Below are 22,908 nucleotides of genomic sequence, written 5' to 3'. Positions count from 1 at the left end.
CAAAATTCCTTATGCAACACTAGAACATTGAACTTAAGGTTACCAAAATTAGATACTTGAAATAACATGCGAGGATCCATGGTAGAGCCTATGTAGGAGCTTATGTCAATATGTTCCACATCTTTTAATGGACTCATAAATCTCACCCCAAGTGAGACTATTCTTGATTTAGGTGCACTTGTTAATACTTACATCATGCAGCATTGCTCATATGCGCTCTTTCTATGAATTAAAGAAAACGAATTTTATAGATTTTGATACAACTTGTCACATCATAATACTTTTTCTTAAATACAAAGAATTTTATTTCTTTAATAGCAAAATTTGAAGTACAATGCCCAAAGAATTTACATGGCCACACCATGTAGTTATATTTGGCCATTAGGTAGGAGAATGGTTTATTGTCATTGTCGCTGCACCGAACAAAGTTTGCATGGGTAGTTGATAGAGTAGGACGAGCTTCTGCAAGATGCAATTGATTGCGTAAAGAACTCTCATTTAGAGAATAGATTGTTCACCTAAAAAAAATTAATTGCAAGTAAACTATGGAGCGATTGAGATAGAGAATACCCTAATTTGATTTATATAGGAATATTCCTTTATTGTTTGCTTTTGCATTCACTTGCAGTTGTCGCTACAAGCATCAAATTCGTTTCTGCATTTACTTTCAAAAGGAATAATTACTTGTGAAAGATTATAGTACCAAGCAACACAAGTAATCCCTTGAGTTGACATGATTTTATTTTCAACGTCATTTCAAACTTGACTGAACTAATTCTACAGATAGAAATGCACGGACCTCCAACTTCACATAATTAATGTGATCCCAAGTTTAAGCAAAATTGAGTCATATAACTAACGTAAAGGAGGGAGAAATGATGGAGAAAGAGAGACATTTATGTTTCTTTTCCAACTGACAATGTACGATGTGTACATGCAAATGTTTTTCATTTGCAATTCCTTTTTACCTCATACTGTAAATTATGATATATGAATATTGAAAAGACTATGCTTTCGTGTCTTCTACTTATACATAATTATATAAAAGATGTTATTTTTTATTAGATTATCATCCTCTTTTTCTTAATCCATGTCAAGATAAAAGTGAGATTTTTGTATCATGATAGATGAGATCTCAAATTTTATAGCCTAGTCAGTAAGTAAATTCTCCATTACTTCGAATTAATTTGATACAAAAAATTACATGTTTTAAGCTTCCACAAATTATAGTATATCATGCTTCTTTCCATCTCTCTATGAACCACATGAGTTTCTTGGTGCTCTCATAAACTATAGGTAACCTAACATGGTTACCTGAAGTAAGGGACACTAGCTAATAAGACTTGGCCAAACAAGGCAAAATGGAATAGCATTTTCCAAAACAATATGCCACAAACCTTGAATTAGGATGTCATCATAAAGCAAAAGTAATATATTTTTTTTTTTTATTCTTGTTGCGATAAAAAAGCAAAGTGATTAAATAAACTTTTATCAATAACTTGATAATATATCATTTTCAAGTTGCCACATCTAGGAGGTAGTTTTACATCCTGGGCCTAAGCACATTCCCAACTTGATACTAGCTTGACTTGACATTAGGGGTTGTCACTCTAACTCGCAAACCCAGTACATGATGCTCGACCCGACCACAATATGGACCTGACCTGAACCCGATATTGAATAGGTTGGATATGGTCCAAAGTCAAATCCATTGAAACATACTATATGGCTTATTGCATATATATATAAGCAAGCATGCATGCATGTATGCACCCATCCTCACTTATATAGTATTTGTTTTATTTTTATAGTTTTTAACTTATAAATTTTATGTATATAATATTTTATTCAATAAATTAGAGGGTCAAAAAGAATAACATGTAAAGGGGGTATACGTGCAAAAAGGAATCATTTATAATGATATACATATGAGTAATAATTTTATGAGGGTGCACATGTAATTTTAGATTTATAAAGGTATCTATGCAAAAGAATAATTATAAAGATATACAAGTAAATAGTAACTTTGCGAGAGTATTCACATAATTTTAAATATTTATAAAGGTATATATGAAAAAAACATATTGTAATGATATGCTAGGGTATGTTTTGGTGTTTATACTTGAGTTTGAAGTAAAGTATATTTCTTCAATTTTTAGTAAATCATCATTGTATAGTTAATCATCAAGTGTTTGTTATTTATCGCTTAATTTTTGTAGCTTCTATTGGATATTCTATTTATAAACTTATCAAAGTATAGGTTGTTTTAACACAATTAATTCTTTAAGATATAATATTTGGTAGCCGATAGGTACCGGAACCCAACCGGATCTCCACCTGACTCAAATACAATATATATAATTACTACCCATATCTGGGTCCAACCTGATCCATTAATGGACTGAATATGGAATAAAAACGAGACCCAAAACCTCAACAAGTACAGATCTAGTGTTAATGAAATTGAAACCCGACTTGACTTGATAGCATCCCTACCTGGCATGAGCAAGAATCCCATCCAAAAAAGATCACCATTGACTAACTTGGATGAATGAAACCAATTCCCCTAATGTCATATTGGATGCTGACCATGATATGAAACTTTCTTGCAACAAAGTTCATCTCTTAGAGTCAACCTTTTTTCTATAGAAAAAAGAAAAGAAAAAGAAAGGGATCTAGGATGTTCATCCACAAAATCTTCTTTATATGTATGTTGGTTCCTCAATTTTAACTTTACACATTAGTCCCTGAAAACTTTTATTTGTTGCTTATATTAGTTGTTTTACTTGCATAACCTAACTGGCTAGCTCTAGTTGTAAGATAATCCTTATATCCTTTGTTTGTCTTCTACAGGTTAGATTATTCTCAAGTGGAAACTATAGTATTTTTTATCCCTTCAGTCCTGTCCATGCCTGTCTTCTTTTCTCTTCCATCCTTGTAGAAAACTCCAATGATTATCTTTAAATCATTTTCAACAAATATTCTGAAAAAAGGATAGGAGAATGAGCAACTGCGTGACTAAAGGAACTTAGAACTCGAACTTTCACATTAATGAACCAATTATAAGGCTTCAGGTTATGTAAAAAAATTGGAGAGCACTTTTCGAAAAAAGTTGAATAGAAGTTACCCTTCTAACCATAATTAACTTAAACTGATTAGGGATGCTCTTTATCACACATAGATGGACACATACATAGACACACACAAAAAGAACAGGGAACAAACCAAGGGAACAATATGCAGCTTGTTATTTGCTCATACGAATTAATATGCATAGCTAATAAATTAATCAATTAACATGGCAATCAACAAGATTTTAGGAGTAAAAAATAAATTATATATTTCAGAACTCTAGTAACTTAACATATGCTAGAATATTTCGTGAATATCTATTCAACTGCCATTAATTAGTTTGTAGTAACCTATATCCAACAGATTGCATAATTCTATGGATTAATATATAATTCCAAAGAGCTGAGAAACTAATATATATTATATATCAAGAGGACATCATGAATACTATACCAAAAATAAAAGAAAAAGATCACGAATAGTTAATGTGCAAAACACATTTAAATACGTGCAAATAAACAAGAAATTGAAGCTTTTCAAGATCTGTTACTCAGTGACCGATAGTACTTGTTCATGAAGGATCTTTGTTCCCGAAGTACTGGATTTTCGCCTGTTGGGGGAAAAATATAAGGCATCCTGGAGCGAAAGGCGCCGACCAGAAAGCTCCCGACCAGGAAGCGCCGACCAGGAAGCACCGACCAGAAAGCGTCCGATCAGGAAGCGCCGACCAGGAAGCGCCGACCAGGAAGCTCCCGACCAGGAAGCGCCGACCAGAAAGCTCCCGACCAGGAAGCGCCGACCAGGAAGCGTCCAGCTTGGCAACTGGCTCGGCACCCGACCAGGTGCCGAATTCCGAAATGCCTTATCCAAATATTTGACCCCGGCCTAACTCCTTAAGGAAGTCTGACTCCAGATACGCAACCTCCCCGTATCCTGCCACCGTCGTCAAATTATTATTGCGCATGGCTTCTGCAGGCCTCCAGCACACTCAACCATTAAATGGGCATGGTTCATGATGATCTCCGGTTCACTCAACCATCAAAGCGTATGACCTCCGGTTCACTCAACAATTAAAGCGTATGGCTTCTGTCGTCTACGGATATTGAGCCTCTTACGGCAAACCTACTTGACAACTGATGATAGCATGATTCAACGATGACTCGAGAGCTTCAACCTAGTCTCCAACAGTAACAGCATTGACTCACACGATCGGGCATTAATTTCCACTCCATACCAGATTGTACGACAGGCCGTTTGCCCCATTACATCACAGGTAACCCAGCTCCCTCTACCCCATTTTAAGAGGGGGGAAGCAAAAAACCCAAACTCTCTACTATTGTCTCCATTCTCACACTTGCCCCCTTTGACTTAAGCATTGGAGGGCCGGTGCCGGAAATCCCGGCCACCGGCTTCTTGTAGGTCTTCCGGAGGATGCCACGCGTCGACGGACCGCCGCCGATCACCGCCGATTCTCACCGGAGCTCCCCCTTCCTAGCCCAACGGTTGCCTCCGAGTCCAATTTCCAGCAACATCGCCATTGCTGGCCTTCCATTTCCTTTGACCATTCCTCGGCAGGACGTGAATCGCCAAAAAAGAGTCTTTCTCGAGTCAAGCCTCCGAGGCTCCGACTCAAACCTGAGTTGGAAAGCCTATCATCTTCCCCCGCCGGCAACAACACCTGTTCATCACTTGTCCTTCTCTGCTCCCACGTCCCCGCGCCGCGCCAAAAGCTTCCTTCCAATCCCCCTGGAAACATCCGAGCTTGGTGTTCGTCTTAGCGTGACGGCAGGTGACCACATCACACCCATCCCCCCGTCCCCGCCAAAAGAAAAAGCCGATTCAAGCCGGCACCTCCAAAGGCCAAAAACAGCCGGAGTGTGCAAGAAAATCCGCCAAACCAGAAAGTCGACCCGGACTAAATTATTTCAGTGCAGTTTGGATCGAGTTTTTCCGTATTCAGCTCACTTCTAGTTTGAAATTTTTTGGAACAAAAAAATCAGTCTAATTTAGATTTAAGTTTTTCTATATATATAAAAAAAAGAGCTTGAATCGAGCTGACCTGCATATTTGTAACCAAATTGGAATGGATGAGCCAGCCTAGCGCACCGGTCGCACCCAAACCCACAAAAATAACCGGACTTAAAAAGACCCATTCAAATGCCCCAGCTTTAGCAGCTTGCCTCATCCCCGTTAGTAAAGATTTTCTTTTAAAGTGATATAGGGTGAATCAGAGGCTAGCTTACGAGCAGGTGCATCAGAGACTAGCTTCCCTGCTTATAGGGTGAATATCAAGTCATTTTTCTTTATATCTTTAATCGGAGATCCAATTACTGTTTTGATGGAAGTGCTGTTTTTAGGGTATGATTGGATCAACATTTTGTTCTTTGCTGTCTATTAGGCATTTTTTACATTTTTTTTCCAATTTTGTATGAGCATGGCATCTACTTGCAAAAGATCTAATTTTTATTGGTGATGGATGTTTTACTTGTTCTTCTATAATTGCATATTCTCGTTTCCTCTCTCCTCCCTTCATCCCCACCACCATCTTGTCGGAGAGGGAGCTCCATTTTTGAGGAGGCGATAATGCTATAGTGGATTTGATTAAACAAACCGAATTGAATCGATTTTTTTTTTCAGTTGGTTTAAACCGGATTTTGCATATAAGATCGATTCAGTTTCATTTTTGGTTTTAGAAAATAATTTAAATCATTTGGCTTTAAAATATTTTTAAGTCGGCAAATCTGAATCGTGCACACTGATACGACTCAGATTCATCATTCTTAAAATCTCATCTAATGGCTCATCCCACAAACTTGACGACAATACATGTCCCACAAAATCAATGACTTATTAAATCTAAGAATAATCAGCTCAATTGGTTATATCTCAGTACGATCTTAACATACCTAAAAAGTAATGTCATAACCAACCATGTTAGCTGATAAAGAATGCGCCCTATCTCGGTGCATCTGGAAAGAAATATTTTAACAATCCCGATTAACATATAAGAAAAGATCTCAACTGCTCGTCCTCAAAATCGCACGTTCCTAATTGTGCAGATTCGTTCGTTGTTTTTCCTCAATAAATATCAAGTACGAAGATCCTTTAAGTATGAGAGAATCTGAATGCCATATTTTTATACTTTAATCTCTCTTGTTTTCTTTGGAAACTCTATTTGATTTAAGCATTTGAGAGAAAACCCTATCCGATTTAAGCATTAGAGGATTCTTAGTCGGATATGTCCTTAGTCAGACATCTTTTCTAGGTGCAACAGAAGCGTGGTGGGCCCATACCCTACAGCGATGCTTAGAAATCATGCAAGACTTAGGATGAACAATATCTAAACAATTTTAGAAATTTAAAACAATAATTAATAGTCAATTTAATCCAATGAAACCACTATAAATAAAAAAAAATAATTTACTTAATCATAAAATTTTAGATGTCCGCCGGTATTAAAAATAAATAACTAACTAAGAATTCTGACTATGCACCATAAGTCTGATTGTGTTTTTTTTTTTGATACAATACTTTTGCCGTCCCACCAAACAGTCCAGCTTCGCTATCAGCCCGTCCATGCCTCTGATTTTTAGCGGCATCCCACGCCTTAAAACCTATTGCCCCACACCCGCGGGAGGCGCAGATTGGAATCCGAATTCACGGTCCAACCCCGCAAATTCCTCGGGTGAAAATGGTGCGTCCCACAACGCCAAAGCACGCCTCCAATGCTGAAGTCTCGACTTCCATGCTCCTCTTGCTCCTCCTCCTGTTCTTCCCCTCGTTCGCGATGCCGGTCTCCGCTGCCCCTTGCAGCGAGCCCGTGAAGCCCACCGCCCCGCTCGTCTCCTTCCTCCAGCGCCTCCAGTCCGCCGCTTTCGCGACCCTCGGCCCCGACGGCTTCGACCCCAAGCTCTACGTCGACATCCCCCTCAAGACCGACCTCGCCGCCACCGAAGAGGCCTTCGCGAGGCTCCCGCGGCCGGGAGGTGTGATCCCGGTCTCGGATTTGGAGAGGTTTCTAGGAGACTATTTTGGGAAGGCCGGGTCGGATTTGGTGCATGCGGAACCAGCGGATTTCGTGGCGGAGCCGGAGGGGTTCTTGCCGAAGGTGGAGAACCCGAAGGTGCGGGCCTGGGCACTGGAGGTGCACTCTCTGTGGAAGAATTTGAGCAGAAGGGTGTCGGATGAGGTGAGGGAGAGGCCGGAGCAGCACACGTTGCTGCCGTTGCCCTGGCCGGTGGTGGTGCCGGGCTCCCGATTTAGAGAGGTTTATTACTGGGATTCCTACTGGATTATAAGGTAGCTTGATCTTATAACTCTGGTTCTTTTTTGGGTTCTTTTCTTTTCGAATTCTGCTTGAAAATTAGAATTTTTGGATGATTCTTGAGTTGGTATTTTGTCTCCCTTGTTGTTGTCGATGATGAGCGTTATATGTTAATGGTTTCCTGATGGAAAATAAGATCGTAGATTATTTAATTTACAATATAGGGATATATTGATGCCACCTCTTACTTTGATACGTCAAATTCAACATAGTGGTATTTTCAAAAGCGATCGGGATCCTCTGCAGTACGCGTGCTGTGCATCCATGGAGAGAAGATGGGTGGCTATCAAATAATATGGCACCATATATAATAAGATGGTACATGTTCGTAGATTATTCAGTTTGATGGCCATCTATCTTGCGGAGCTGTGCATCCATGGAGAGATGGTGCCGCCATCAAAAGATGGACGGCTATCAAACAATATGATACTATATATAATAAATATGGTACATATTTATAGATCATTTGGTTTGATAGCTATCCATTTTTTGATAGCAGCCATTCACAGAACAGTATTTTAGGGAGCTGTCCATAGGGATCCATGTTTTTTTTTTTTTTTTTTTTTTTTTTTTAAAGCAACAAATTTTGCTTGTTAGACATCGTTCTTTGGATCCACATTTTGCAGTGTACCAGGTTTCTCTAACTGTAACAAAAGCTGTTGGGCCTTTTCACGTTCTAGTGGAGTTGATATCTCATTGGTGAAAGGTAATGGAGGACGAGGAAATGAAGAAATACAGAAGATGACCTTGGATCCATCATAAAGAAGATAAACTTAGATTTTACTGTATATGACAATATACAATTAATTTGTTTAAATAGTTTGAATTATCAAAAAGGGGGTTTATCCTTACCATTGCACTAATGTATAGCTTGGCATCATCTAATCAAGGCTGGAAATTGCAGTAAGCTGCTTGGGTCAAGTCTCCTTTGGACGGGCTCCATGGAGAGGGAAATTTCTAGATGCAATTTACTTCTAGTTTTCTATTAAAACTATAGCAATGAACTCGCCCACCTATCCAAAATCATCAATTTCCATTTATATATAAATCTGTTTAGATAATATTTAATCATTTAAATATTTCGTTTTTGATTTTTGGTTGGGAAAGTTCAGCCATTAGAGCATTTACTTCTTACTGGTTCAATAAATTTTAGTCTCATATTGAAAAATTAATGCAAGTAGAGTTACATTTGATACTTCTCCAACTAGTAAATTTTAGTTGGATATGTGGACTCTTTGGCTGCTCACAGCTCACTCGGCTCGACTTGACTGGCCATGCGATATGCATGGGTCACGAGCACATTTTGTTGTATTTCAAAATTATTTCAAAGTTTAAATTAGACTTTGCATGATTTGTTTAGCTGTCTGCTGGAGAGATCTCTATAGCTAGACTAGCCATTTAAGGAGGCATAGAAGCCAACAAGAAGTTATTTGAGCTATTACTGGACTAGCGTTTGTATAAGGGCTATGCTCCAGGCTCCTGCGATAGTCATCTTCTACTCTATTTTCACTTTTTGCTCACCTACTTTTTTTTCACTATTTCTATTATTATTATTATTTATATGTTATATTACATTGAAGTATTGATTTTGGGTTGAAGGACCCAACCAGATTAAACTGTCCACATACTTATGATGTATTAGAAAGAAGCCAACTAAGTCCAGATTGGTTGTACCTTGAGAGGATTAGAACTATCTACTTTGCACGAGACGAGTAATAATGCTCTTAGAAAATGCCTGGCATGCATCCATCCAGGTTCTTCTAGTTTCTACTTTTTTTACTTATAAATTATTTTCTTCGGATTTTATTCAGATTGTTTTGTCATACAAATATGGAAAGTCTCTTTATACATAGGGCTAAGGCTATGTACACCTAGACACCATAATAGCAGGAGCTTAGGGCATTGAGATGTCTTTTTTTTATTTATTTTGTCATACAAATTTTTGATTTTCTAAATTTAGTAATATTTATCTTCAACAAAATTTATTTCGAATATACTCAGATTTACTTTATTACTACATAGGATTACAAATAAACCAAGCTGTTCGTGGACAATTAAGGGCTGACTTGTATAATACACCAGCTTACGTAATTAGAAATTAAGCCAAGCTTAGGTCCCATTTTGAGGTTTGACTCATAAATCAGCGAGGCCAAATGCTTTGAGCTCATAATCATAAGTTTCAGGTTAGGTCCAACTTGATGATAGATTGCTCGAACTTGTTTATCATAAAATAACCAAACTCTGACACTTTCCACTAAGCTCGAGTTGAGCTCAAGAAACCCTTTCATCTAACAAGCCGAAGTGTCGCAGCCCTATTAGAACGCTCATTATATGGTTTCCTTGCTCTCATCTTAGGTGATCACAATGCCTCTCATCCGTTTTACACATCCAAACGAAGCCGTTTCTGCAAGCACGAAAACGGGAATCCCCACTCGGAAATGGTGCTCTTGCAGTCACAAAACCCTAATCCCGATCCTCTATATCTTCCTCATCTCTCTTGTTCTTCTACTCGTCGGCGAAGATGCTGGCTTCTGCCCCGCAAAGCTCTCCACCCCTCTCCTCTCCTTCCTCCAGCGTCTCCACGTTGACCCTCGCCACCCTCGGCCCTGTCTACTTAGAAGTCAAGACAATTACTAGTAGCTTACTCTGCTGCTGAGGTCAAGATAATCGAATTTGCCTTTTTTTAACCATACCCAACTCCATGGCCCAATTATCTTTCTGAAACACCAGTCACTAGTATTCACTTTTAGTGGCATATGTACTTAATTATGTTATGACTAATGTTTTTTTTTTTATCTTTCCATCAAGACTGAATGACATGTATAAATTATTTGTTTATTTAAAGTAAATGTCTTGTCATGCAGGGGCTTACTAGCAAGCAAAATGTATGATACTGCAAAGTCCATAGTGAATAATCTAATTTCGCTCATTGAAATTTATGGCTATGTGCTGAATGGTGCAAGGACACACTATAGTAATCGAAGGTGACAAACTCTTTACATATTCATGTTGATCTTATTGTTTCATAAGTCACTTATGCGAAACCTACTGAGAAGTTAATGCAAAGTTTTCCTATCTAACTGCATTCTGTTGCTAGTATGTTTATTTTTTGTTAACATTGATTTAGTCATACTCATTTATATTTGCTATAATGTTGCAGTGACTTTAGTACATCCATAGTAGTAGGTAAGTTAACAGCAGAGATCAAGAACTTCTAATATGGGCGTGATTGTTATGTGGGAGTCTTGTGTCAGCTTTTCTTTAACAAGAAAAAGAAAACATATTTTGAGGCAGAATAGCATACCCAATGACTAGCTTGATAGAGCTGGACTATTAGTAGGCAATGGAGACCATGATACTTGGTGGGGCATGAGAAATTAGACGTTTCGCCATCATTTTCTTTTCTAATGGGCATTTACTGTTAGACAATTCATGAACAGTTCGTGCATCTCTTCTAGTAAAAAACACCATAATTCCAAATCATATTCAAGTTTTGTTTTCTTTCCTTCAACAATTTATGCTGAAATATTGTTACAATGCATCAACATATTCTTAGGAATGCATAATTTCGTTCCATTTCATATAACCTCGGCATGTCTTAATTTTGTTCCATATCATATAACATCTAGAACTTTTCTTCTAGTATCTACAGCTTTGGGATAGTCTCCAAGTGTTTGTTAACATAGTAGATGAACTTCAGGGCGATGTCCATGTTGCTGTCTCACTAGAACCAACTGTAGAAATTCACATACTTGTGGAACATATCTACTTCCAAGCAAAAGTTGAGAATCTTCTATCCCATGCTCCCTAGTACACCTTTATAATGCAAATCCATTCTACATTTCCTGGTCCACTCCCAAGCTCTGTACTCCAGATACATGTCTAGCCCTATGAGATTAGTATGTCTGCTCTGGACGTTCCTGAACAAGTTTCCAGCCTTCAACTAAATTGTACACCCTTTTCTCAGACAACTTGATGTGCTAATTTACATCTGACATGGAGTGGTATTATTTTGGAGTACAATTTTGTGGATCAAAGTGGCATTTATAAGTTAGGTGTTAAGCCTTTGAATATGCATGCTCTTCCCATCTTTCTTGAAATAGAAATTTGGGTATTTATGAATGATAGTGGATCAAAAAGAAAAAGATGAATAATACAACTGCAGTGATGTGCGCAGGCAGTATTCAGGTGAATTGATGTTGGTTTGGTGATGCCACTGTATTGATGGAACATCTAGCTTGTGAAATTATATTTAGAGGCCGTTCATTTTACTTCACACTTTCCTTTAGTTAGGAATTCTTACATCAGAATTAAAATGTTTGAGAATTATATGATAGTCCATAATTCTGTAAAATTTATACATCCTAATTAAAAATACCTTTTCTACATTTGTTAATGACAGAAGTTTCGGAAGCCTATGAAAGCCCATCATTCTGTAAATTCAGTTGCATGCCATGCTGTGCCATTTTTTCTACTAGGAAATATATAGATCTAGGGCAGCACCAAATGGACTGTTGTTTTACTTCTTGAATAGTATGACAATTTACCATCTTGATGTAAGTTTCACCTAGTTGGTGCTGTTATATGGTCACAGGCATTTCTATATGGAACATATTCTTGTAGATACCCTTAAATATTTATGACTGCAGCCTCTTAACTGAAATTTAACTCGGTGGAATTTTCTGCAGCCAACCTCCACTTCTTAGTTCAATGGTATTTGAAATATACATGAGAACTGGTGATTTGGCATTTGTGAAGAAATCACTCCCTTCATTGCTGAAAGAGCATAGCTTTTGGAATTCAGGTTATCTTGTTTGGTGCACTTTAATATGCTTGACTTTATTTGCTTTGTTATTTTGTTCTGATGATGAATTTGATCCTTTTTGCTTTGCATTTATCCTTTTTTCCATTCATGAAACAATGCTACAGCTATACACAAAGTAATCATTCAAGATCTCCAAGGATGCAAACACTCTGTTAGTCACTATTATGCAATGTGGAACAAACCCAGGCCAGAAAGTGCAACAATTGTGTGTAGCCCTGTCCATTTTGACTATATGCATTTGATAACAAAAAATGAAAAGCCATATTGAAGATCAAAAATTTCTTAATTACCCTCTTGTAGGATGAGGAATCAGCTTCTAATCTTACAACTGCTTCTCAGAAAGAAAATTTTTACCGCCAAGTTGCTTCAACAGCTGAATCTGGATGGGACTTCAGTTCTCGCTGGATGAGGTTGTATTACTCTTCTGTTGCATAGCATTCTGAAATTGCAGTATACTCTATATTGATTTCATTTAAAAATATACTACATCATGTATTATTCTGTATTATTTAGTGGTTTGATATTGTATTAACCATGGTCTCGCAATGGATTTTTTCTTATATATCTCAACAATCTTCATTCTCTTTGGTTTTACCTGTTTAAGCTAAATTTGTGCATCCAAGTTCTATTATAAATTTTCTTTGAGAGAGAAAAAGGGTGGGATACCCACTGGCATTATAATTACCTAGGTCTAGATTTATGGCATGTAATATCCAAGAACCGAAACCAGAACCTCTAGTTGCTTATGGAGATGTGCAACCACTGGGACAAGCCTCGATTTACCTAGAATTTTATAGATATTCTTATTCGATTCTAAGTCACGTTGATGATTCCAAGATTTTTTTTTTTTTATGTTTTAGCTTCAACTGTTCCTTTCTAATGGTGTTGCCTGTCTATTGCAGTAATTCATCTGACCTCACAACATTAGCAACAACATCAATCATACCTGTGGACCTGAACGCATTCATATACAAGGTGCTGTATGGTGGATATGAGAATATTTTTTTTTACTGTCGAATGGTTAGATACTTTGGTTGAATAGTTTCCTATTTATTTTCTAAGCCTCGTATTTTGTAGTCTTATTCTTGCATTGCGATGTCTGACATTAGCAAAAAAATTAGTTTAATCAATGCAAAATACGATAGTTATTTTATCTAAATGCTCGACCCAAAAGCTTAAGCTGTTAGCGAATAGGTCTATAATATAAATCATGCTTAACAAGCTACCTCCCCCTCACCATAACATCAAAACTAAAAAAGACAAAAAAAAAGAGAAGAAAAGACTGACTGCTCGAAAAATCTTGATCCATTAGCGAGTAGGTCAACAATATATATCAGGCTTAATATGTTATTTTTTGCTTCAGCATTATTCATTAGTCTTATTATTCTTTCAAATTTCCCTTTTAAACTACTGATAAAGGGGCATTCTTGTCACTATATGGGGAAAAGTCACGACTTTGTGTAAGAATAATTGAAAAAAATCCCAGAATAAAGATATTTGTGCATTATCTCTGATATTAAATTTGTTGAACACAACTGTCATACTGTGCGTTGAAAATTCTGAGCCATACAAGAATGAAAATGGGAGATGAGTAGTTGCAAATGCATGAAATAGTGTGAAATAAACTTCAGGCAACCAATTTTTGGTGTTCTAATAGCTTCCTCTTGTGCACAGCCTTGTTGGACTTTGCTTTTAAATAAACTCTTTAGTGTTCCCTAGGGCCTTATGCACATTTCGAACAATTTTTTTTTCTTCTTCAGTTTATAGAACTTGCATTGCCTGATATTTTCCTGTAATTATGTTGGTGTGTGCAATACAAGTGTTCTATGCTGGAAAGCCAACTGAATATTTGGTTAAAAAAAAAATGTTAGATATGCTAAAATGTACTCCAAAGATCTTATTTCTATTATAAGATGCCTACTAGGTTAATCCCTCAAACATGGAGTTCAGTTTGCTGGTGTATAATTGTGTATATATAAGTATAAATGTGTTTTTGGAACCAGTAGTGTAATCCTTATTCTTAATGAACATCTAAATCCATATGGTAGTTATTTGGAACAGATGGAACTTGACATTGCCTTCTTTGCGAAGCTCATTGGGGATAATTCAACCTCAGAGAAATTCTTGGCAGCTTCAAAAGCACGACAGGCAGCAATAAAGTCCATTTTCTGGAACTCAGAAATGGAACAATGGCTTGACTACTGGCTTATCAGTAAGAGCAACTGTGAGGTGAGTAATTAAATATCAGAGTAAAGCTTACCTCCTGTAACATGCTACAGATATTAAATATACTTCAGTTGGCAATATATTTATTTTTCCTCTCATACATCCAGGAAGTTTACCAGTGGGAAGCTCACTATCAGAACCGTAATATTTTTGCATCCAACTTCATTCCTTTGTGGATTGAGACATACAACACAGGTTTGTCATCGTCTTTCTATGATGCACAAGTTTTTGGCTTTTATTGAAAGAACATCTTTTATGCTAACTCGCATGATATGCATTTTCCTGAAATGGCTCGGTACAACTAAGATTGTTTCAAACGACTTGTTTTAAGATGCAATCTAAACCTCTGATATTGCTGCTTGTGCTTGTAATATGCTTTAGGACAAACATTTTAAATATTCCAGAGAAGAACAGCTGCTTTTGGAATTTTGACTAACTTTTATTGCATTCAATAAAAATGAGATTTAGATTCTAACATTTTTATTTTCTCTCCTGTATCTGACTATTCGGTTCAGCAAATAAAATACCTGGTAGTTTGACCAAATGACTCTTCTATTACAATTATATATGGTTACATAGTTTATTAGTTGGGGCAAGCTTTTCTGGTGGAGTTTGTCCCAATTGTGATTCATAGTCAAAATGTGTTATTTTAATAATTTTGGCTTTACACCATAATATGTTGGAGAAAGTGATTAATTGATCAAACAGAATTAAGAACAATATACCCATGCATATGCTGAAGACATATTTAAGTGTATCTTACTGTGTTTTGGCAAGAAGTCCCATATCTTAAGAACCATGAAATCCATGCCATGGTTGTTAAGAATTAGATCTTCTAAGATTCCGACATGCATTGCAGATTAATACTGATTCAATCCTTGTAAAATTTGTAATCAGATTTATGTAAAGATGGGACAATGGTAGAGAAAGTGCTGAAAAGCCTCCAAAGCTCGGGTCTACTTCATGTTGCTGGTATTGCAACTTCATTGTCAAATACTGGGCAACAATGGTAGGTTGTTGTATTGCAGTTATCTGGTTGTTGAATTATCTGAAGTGATCATGATATACGGAAGAAATAGTGAACAGATCGGATATCTTAATTTTCTTACTTTTTGTTATAAAAAAGAGAGTAAATGATTGTTGATTCTGTTGAGCAGGGATTTTCCAAATGGTTGGGCGCCCTTACAACATATGATTGTGGAAGGATTGACAAAGTCTGGTTCAAAAGAAGCAAAGTCTGTGGCCGAGGATATTGCTATAAGGTGGATCAGAACAAATTATGCTGCTTATATGAAAACTGGTGCAATGCATGAAAAATATGATGTAGAAGCCTGTGGAAAGATTGGAGGTGGCGGCGAGTACAAACCTCAGGTAAGGTTATACTCATACTCTTGCACAAGTGACCACATACAACAATTTGATGCAGTAGTGATTGTTTACAACCTTGCAGTGACATTGATTCACATCAAGGGTCACATTTTCTATAAACATTCCTCAAATTACCTTCTTTCTAGTTTTCCTATGCCTTCTTTTTTTCTTTCTGATCCTTGAACTATGATTAGCACCTCTCTCATTGGCAAGAGTGACACTGTTGTACCTATCTCAGGCCTCCAACTTCGACATTAAGAAACAAGACATTTTACTGTGTAACACACATGAAAAGAATTTTATTTCTCTTATAGTGAAATATAGTTTAAGGTTCATGTACCTTGTGAAAGTATCTTTCAATTCCTTCTGCTGAAATGTTGCAGCATGCCCTTTTGGGTATAATAAGTACCTTAATACCAGCACTGGAGGATGTCCCATTGAATCCCCAGCTCCAATAGTTGTATATCTTATCAGGAGGCCTATGATTGTAATTCCTTGCTGGCATTTTTCAAAGGATTCCAATCAGACAGATCTAATAAGTATCTGCTATAGGAGCCGTCATCTTTTTTTTTTTTTAATTGGGTTCATTGCCATCTTTTACTCTACTAAAATTCTCCTTGTTTTGTGCTTCCTGTGGTATTGGATAAGTTGTATACATTCCTGTGCTACTGATCGCAGTTATTTGTTTTATATCTTGGTGCAGACTGGTTTTGGTTGGTCAAATGGTGTGGTGCTGGCGTTTTTGGAAGAGTTTGGGTGGCCTCGTGACAGGGAAATAGAGTGCCAGTAAGAGAGAAGAAACTGTGTAGCAGCTATAGTATATTTGAGCAAATTCAAGGTAATGCAAGTTATATACAGAGCTGCCATTAAATTCATTGGCAGGGTTTCCTCAACAAAGAGAGAGAGAGAGAGAGAGAGAGAGAGAGAGAAGGGAAAAAACATCAGCAAGGGATGAGAACAAATTTGGATAGGAGGCGGTCCGATGTCAAGACGAGATTGAAGGGGAGTCCCAAATGAAGCAAAGCATAACATTAGTAATTTGTAGAGGAAAATTTTACAAGTTGTCTGTGTTATCTTTATATCTATAGGACAACATATCCAATAGTTTGCATAAGCTGAATTTTTTCAGTAACATCCTATGAAGTTACTCTTGTGCTTCTGATGACTGAGCATTCCATAAGCTGCATCAATTGAAAGCTTCAGTGGTGACGTCTTTCTTTTTATTTTCTTTCTTCAGGGAAAGGGAGGTCAGCACCCAATTTATTAAAGAAAAGAGAGAATGCATAAAAGGGACAGAAAAACAAAACAACAGAAAGATGAACCCCTCAGGAACAAAGCAACAGACACAACAAAGAGATTCCTAATCCAATCCCCCAACTTAGCAACACCCCGCTTTCGGCTGCAGATGAGACCGGTCGTTGGACACTCATAAACTATAGCCGAAGGCCAGGTCTTACAAGGAGGATTTGTTGACTAAATGGTCATCTCTCTTTCAAGGTGGACCAAAGGACCATCAGCCCGGCGAGAGCCTGACGAAGATCTTGAGGGATCTTTTAAGCATCTCCATGCAGTCCATGAGGCAGGTGGACGCAGTATCATAGTATGTGGAAGGCATTTCCTAAGAGCATTGTAAATTATGACATATGAATATTGAAAAGACTATGCTTTCGTGTCTTCTACTTATACATAATTGTATAAAAGATGTTATTTTTTATTAGATTATCATCCTTTTTTTCTTAATCCATGTCAAGATAAAAGTGAGATTTCAGCTATATTTGTATCATGATAGATGAGATCTCAAATTTTATAGCCTAGTCAGTAAGTAAATTCTCCATTACTTCGAATTAATTTGATACAAAAAATTACATGTTTTAAGCTTGCACAAATTATAGTATATCATGCTTCTTCCCACCTCTCTATGAACCACATGAGTTTCTTGTTGCTCTCATAAACTATATGTAACCTAACATGGTTACCTGAAGTAAAGGACACTAGCTAATAAGACTTGGCCAAACAAGGCAAGATGGAATAGCATTTTCCAAAACAATATGCCACAAATCTTGAATTAGGATGCCTGACAGGTTAGTATGGTTGCCGATGGGTCAGTCGTAGGTGCGAGCCAGAGATCTCCACGCTTTGATTAGTAGGATGCCAGATCGAGGAAGGATAAATATGGAGGATGCGGTATCATTGCAGGTGGCGCTCTTCTTCTGGAAGGTGGCATGGGGCCGTCTGCCGACTAGGAGTATGCTAGTTAGTCGGGCATGCGGATCTCTTAGTGTTGTGATCTGTGTACGGATATCGAGGAGACCATTGATCATGTTCTACTGCAGTGTCTCAGGGCTAGGGAGATATGGAGTAGGTCTCTTGTTCCATTACCCCATTCGGTGGAGTCGGCACAGGATCTGATTCACGTGCTGAGAGCATCTATGCAGAGTCCCAGTTTTGTCGAGGCGGGCATATTGTTAGCGCACTTGGCTTATTATATTTGGTTGGATAGGAATGCTAGCCTATTTGACGATAGGAGGTGGTCTTCGAGGATGGTGGTGGATCGAGCTGTGCTACATGCAGGGGAGATCATCGCTGCTACTGCTTTGTTCACTTCTGGGATGGCGAGAGACATCTAAGGTACTCTTTCCGCTGTTATAGCACCCAGGTTTGCCCTTGTTTTATAGGTGCCCCCACCTCTTGGTCATCTCAAAGTGACTTTGATGGTAGTCGGTCGGTAGACGGTATTTCTAGAGGTGTGAGATTTATGATCCGAGACTCTTTGGGCAGGTTGATAGCCGCTGGTGGCCATCGCATGCCAGGCTCACCGTTGTTGGAGCAGAGCTGCGGGCTGCTTGGGAGGGTTTATCCTATGCGAGGAGAGTTTTCGGCGCCAAGCGGGTGCATCTGAAGGGGGATTCTTCTATGGTGATCGACTGGATCCGGAATGTGGACAGGTACGGTGATGGTCACCCTCTAATCCTAGAGATCCGGAGGTTGGTTCAAGAGATGGGTGATTTTTAGGCGGCACATATGTACCAGGAGGCGAACAAAGCAACTGATTGGGTCGCCTCCTACGTCGCATGGCACTCCGGAGAGCTCCTTTGGACATTTGTAGTTGATAGTTCCACTCCTTTATTCTCTTTACTTTTTTTTGATTTGGCTGGATGTACTCAAGTTAGAGTTCTATGAATTGTCGTTTTAACCAAAAAATAAAAAATAAACCTGTTGGTGGAAAAATGGACCACCCCACAAATGTAATTATAACACCCAAATCCATCAGCAAGCTCGAGCTCATCCCAAGTGATTGGGCTCTTCCGCTCTCGAGCTCATCCTAAGTGATGGAGCTCTTCCGCTCTCGAGCTCATCCTAAGTGATGGAGCTCTTCCGCTCTCGAGCTCGTCCAAGTGATCGAGCTCATAGGCCGAGCACAGCAGGCCGAGCATAGAAGGCCGAGCACAGTAGGCCGAGCACAGAAGGCCGAGCACAGCAGGCCGAGCACAGAGAGCCGAGGCCAGAGAGCCGAGGCCAGAAGGCCGAGACCAGAGAGCGCCGACCAGGAAGGCGCTCGACTAGAAGGCGCCGACCAGAGTGCGCGCCAAGAGGTGCCCAACCAAAATAAGCTGCTCGGTTAGAAAGTGCCGACCAAAGACAGCGCCGAGGCGCTCTGCTAGAAGGTGCTCGCCTAAAGGGCGCCGACCAGGAGTACTCAAAGCAGCCCCGCCACAGGGCGCCCCATTGGGCGATCGGCTCGGCACCCTTGCCGAGCCGATGCCTTAACCAAATGTTCAACCTCCGCCTAAAGTCCAAGGGACTTGACAACTCCTACGGCTTGCGACCTGCCACTATCTCCAAGCCATCAAGGCATAAGATCTCCTCAGGCGTTCGGCACGACCTGCCATTAATGCATGAGACTCCCTCAAGTCTCCGATGCACTCAGGCATTTAATGAACACGGCCCAAGACGATCTCCGGATCACTGAACCATCAGAACGTATGGCTCTCCCTGACCGCCGGTTCATTCGGTAATAAATGCACTTACCATCCACGGACCCCAGGCCCACCACAGCCGGCGGTTCAACCACTCCAACAGGTCCGATCGACCGTGACAACTCCCTGATTCCGGTCTGATCCGGTCCCGTTCTCCATTACGCCATTAATGGGCCAAATCGTGCCCAATTATTACAAAACAGGACAAACCTCCTGTCACCTCCCAGGTAACAAAAATCCTCCTATAAAAGGAAACCTGGAGGGAAAAGGGAGAGAGGACCAAAAACCAGAGAAAAAACCCGGAGCTGGAGAGAACCCTCCTAGACCGGGGGAAAAAGGAAGAAAACAGCACAGACACAATTGAACACGAGATTCTCTGTCTTCTCCACATACTCTCTCCCCTGCTCTCTCCACATACTTGCCCCCTCTGACTTAGGCATCGGAGGGCCGGCGCCGGGGAGCCCGGCCACCGGCTTTCTTTGCAGGACTTGCACACCCCCCCGCAGCGGAGGACGCAGCCAACCGGCGCACCGCCGTCCGCCCCCTGCAGCAGCGGAGCTCCTCCTTCCCCGGCTTCACGGCGGCCCCCGGGTCCAATTTCCAGCAACAAAACCTTTTTCTAATTTTATGCAGGCCATCACGTCATTAGCTTAGCACTGCTAGTTTTGACTCGTGGCAGGCACATACATAGTTGGACCATTGAACTGCTAAAGTAGCTTCCATTCTCTGTGCGTTAGATTAGATAGCTTCCATAAATTTATACCGATGCGGTTCTTGCCACCTTATTCTCCGGAAAACAAACGTGGTAGGTAAGTACGACATCATGCGTTTGGTCTTTTGTCATATGATATAATAGAAGTCATCTTGTGCCATGTTCTTGCCCCTCTCACTCAGTCCCATGTTCAACTCTCATCTAGTGCGTCGCAGGGCGAACAATGCTGGCTTGGGGAAGTCATCGGGTTGCAGGTTTGTTGGTGGGGAATATGTGGGATCCAATGGCGAGGAGAGCGATGGCGAGGATGGATCCGGAGGAGGCAGGGCCGGCCCGAGCCCTAGGCGACCGAGGCGGTCGCCTAAGGCCCCGGGCCAATGGAAGGCCCCGGGAGGCTGGCCAAAAAGAAGCAAAGGCCCCATATAAAACGGGATCAGGGGCTGGCTACGAGTCTTCCCCCTTGATGGAAGAGAGGTGGAGAGTTTCCTGACCTGCGGAGGGGCAATAGTTTTGTTTTGGGTGGGGAGAGAGAGAGAGAGGAGGGATTTGGTTGGCTTGATAGACGCCTGAAGCCACTCTTATCTTTCATCCCTTCTCTTTTTTGGTTTTGGTCTTGGTTTTCCCTCCCTCACATTACTCCTGAACCAGCTGGGCCATCCGGAAGAAAGATAGGGGGATTGGAGATGGACTTCTTGGAGGGTGGAGATTCTTTTAGTTTTCTCCTCTCGGTTTCTTCTCCCCTCTTGGGTGGTAGAGAGAGAAAAGGAGGGAGGGGGTTGAATGGCTGCCGTGCTGCGATGTTGCAGTTGCTGCTTGGGTACTCACTTGAAGGGGAGATGGTGGGACGGGACTTTTATTGATTAGATGGAGTGAATTTCCCATAATGACCCTACTTTCTCTTATAGTGACCTTTTTCTATCCGGCTCTTGCTTGACATGGTAAACAGTATTGCTAGGCATTATCTCAGTTATTTAATCAATTTCATGGCCCTTTATTTAGAGTAATTACTTTTATGTGCTTCCATTTAAAAATTATATTAAATTGAAAATGCTTCTTTTCTATCTTGGTTAGATTCATATATCTTTATTGAAATAATATACTTAATAGCTATCTATTTTCATATATTTTTTTAAATATTTTATATTTATTAAAAAAATTATTATTAAAAAAAAGGCCTCGTTCGTTGGATTCGCCTTAGGCCCCGGAATGTATTGGGCCGCCCCTGGGAGGAGGTGACGAGGGTGGGGAACGAGCAATACAAAAGAAGCCATTTTGCATATGCTAGGCCGTACGATCGGACAATGCCATGCGCCCCAACAATGTCGCATGCCACGGTAATCGGGTGGCGGCTCTCATGAGGCTGAAGAGATTGGGGGAGGCCATGAAGAAGTGCAAGGAAGCTGTTCGGCTTGATCTAGCTTACGAGCAGGTGCATCAGAGGCTAGCTTCCCTACTTATAAGGTGAATATCGAGTCATTTTTCTTTAATTGTTTGATTGGAAATTGAATTACTGTTTTGATGGAAGTGTTGTCCTTAGAGTACGATTGGATCAACATTTTGTTCTTTATTGTCTATTAGGCATTTTTTTTTCAATTTTGTATGAGTATGGCATCTATTTGCAAAAGATCTGATGATTTTTATTGGTGGTAGATGTTTTGCTTGGTCTTCTATAATTGCATATTCTTGTTCCTCCTCTCCTCCCTGCCACCATCTTGTCGGCGTGGGAGCTCCATTTTCAAGGAGGCGATGATGTTGCAGTAGATCTGATAAAACAAACCGGATTAAATCAAGGTTTAAACGGGATTTTGCATAAGATTGATTCAATTCCATTTTTGTTTTAGAAAAATAATTTAAATCATTTGGCTTTAAAATATTTATAAGTTGGCCAACCTGAATCATGTACACTGATAAGGCTTGGATTCGTTATTCTTAAAATCTCGCCGACGATGATACGTGTCCCACGAAATCAATGATCTATTAAATCTCTGAATAATCAACTCAATTGGTTATAGCTCAATACGGTCTTAACGTGCCTGGAAAGTAATGTCGTAACCAACTAGGTTAGCAAATAAGGAAAACACTTGATATTGGCGCATCCGAACAGAAATATTTTAACCGTCCTGAATATCAGTAGATAAGAAAAGAGCTCAATTGCTTGTTCGTAAAATTGCATGATCCTAACTATGTAGATTCATTCATACTTTCTCCTCTATAAATATCAAGCACGGAGATCTTCTAGGTATGAGAAAATTTGAATGCCATACTTTCATACTTCAATCTCTCTTTTATCTCTCTTGTTTCCTCTCAAAACCCTATCTGATCTAAGCATCGAGGGTTCTTAGTCCGTTAGTCGGATATCTTTCTTAGGTGCAGTAAAAGCATGGTGGGCCCGATTGAAATCTGG

General features: G+C 39.6%; 1 protein-coding gene across 1 annotated transcript; it reads left to right on the top strand.

Moving 5' to 3' along the window:
* Positions 1–6,713: 6,713 nt before the first annotated feature.
* On the top strand, positions 6,714–17,555 carry LOC103714169 (probable trehalase). Its single transcript, XM_008801336.4, has 12 exons — positions 6,714–7,371; positions 10,261–10,380; positions 12,085–12,200; positions 12,326–12,426; positions 12,522–12,631; positions 13,124–13,196; positions 14,283–14,450; positions 14,555–14,642; positions 15,345–15,456; positions 15,605–15,818; positions 16,519–16,653; positions 17,053–17,555. The coding sequence occupies exons 1-11, from the start codon at positions 6,764–6,766 to the stop codon at positions 16,603–16,605; spliced, it is 1,797 nt and encodes a 598-aa protein (XP_008799558.1). The 5' UTR covers positions 6,714–6,763; the 3' UTR covers positions 16,606–16,653; positions 17,053–17,555.
* The last annotated feature ends 5,353 nt before the right edge of the window (positions 17,556–22,908 follow it).

This window comes from Phoenix dactylifera, chromosome 2 (assembly GCF_009389715.1).
Source record: "Phoenix dactylifera cultivar Barhee BC4 chromosome 2, palm_55x_up_171113_PBpolish2nd_filt_p, whole genome shotgun sequence".
In the NCBI taxonomy this organism is placed as follows: Eukaryota; Viridiplantae; Streptophyta; class Magnoliopsida; order Arecales; family Arecaceae; genus Phoenix; species Phoenix dactylifera.
Note: the sequence above shows the minus strand (reverse complement) of the source record. Positions and strands in the feature narration are given on the sequence as shown.

What these genes read in the sequence shown, in the direction of transcription:
- LOC103714169 (XM_008801336.4), top strand. Translation starts at nt 6,764, where the DNA reads ATGGTGCGTCCCACAACGCCAAAGCACGCCTCCAATGCTGAAGTCTCG. An exon ending in GCATAGCTTTTGGAATTCAG is followed by an intron (nt 12,201 to 12,325) that starts GTTATCTTGTTT and finishes ACAATGCTACAG; the next exon opens with CTATACACAAAGTAATCATT. An exon ending in TCAGTAAGAGCAACTGTGAG is followed by an intron (nt 14,451 to 14,554) that starts GTGAGTAATTAA and finishes TCATACATCCAG; the next exon opens with GAAGTTTACCAGTGGGAAGC.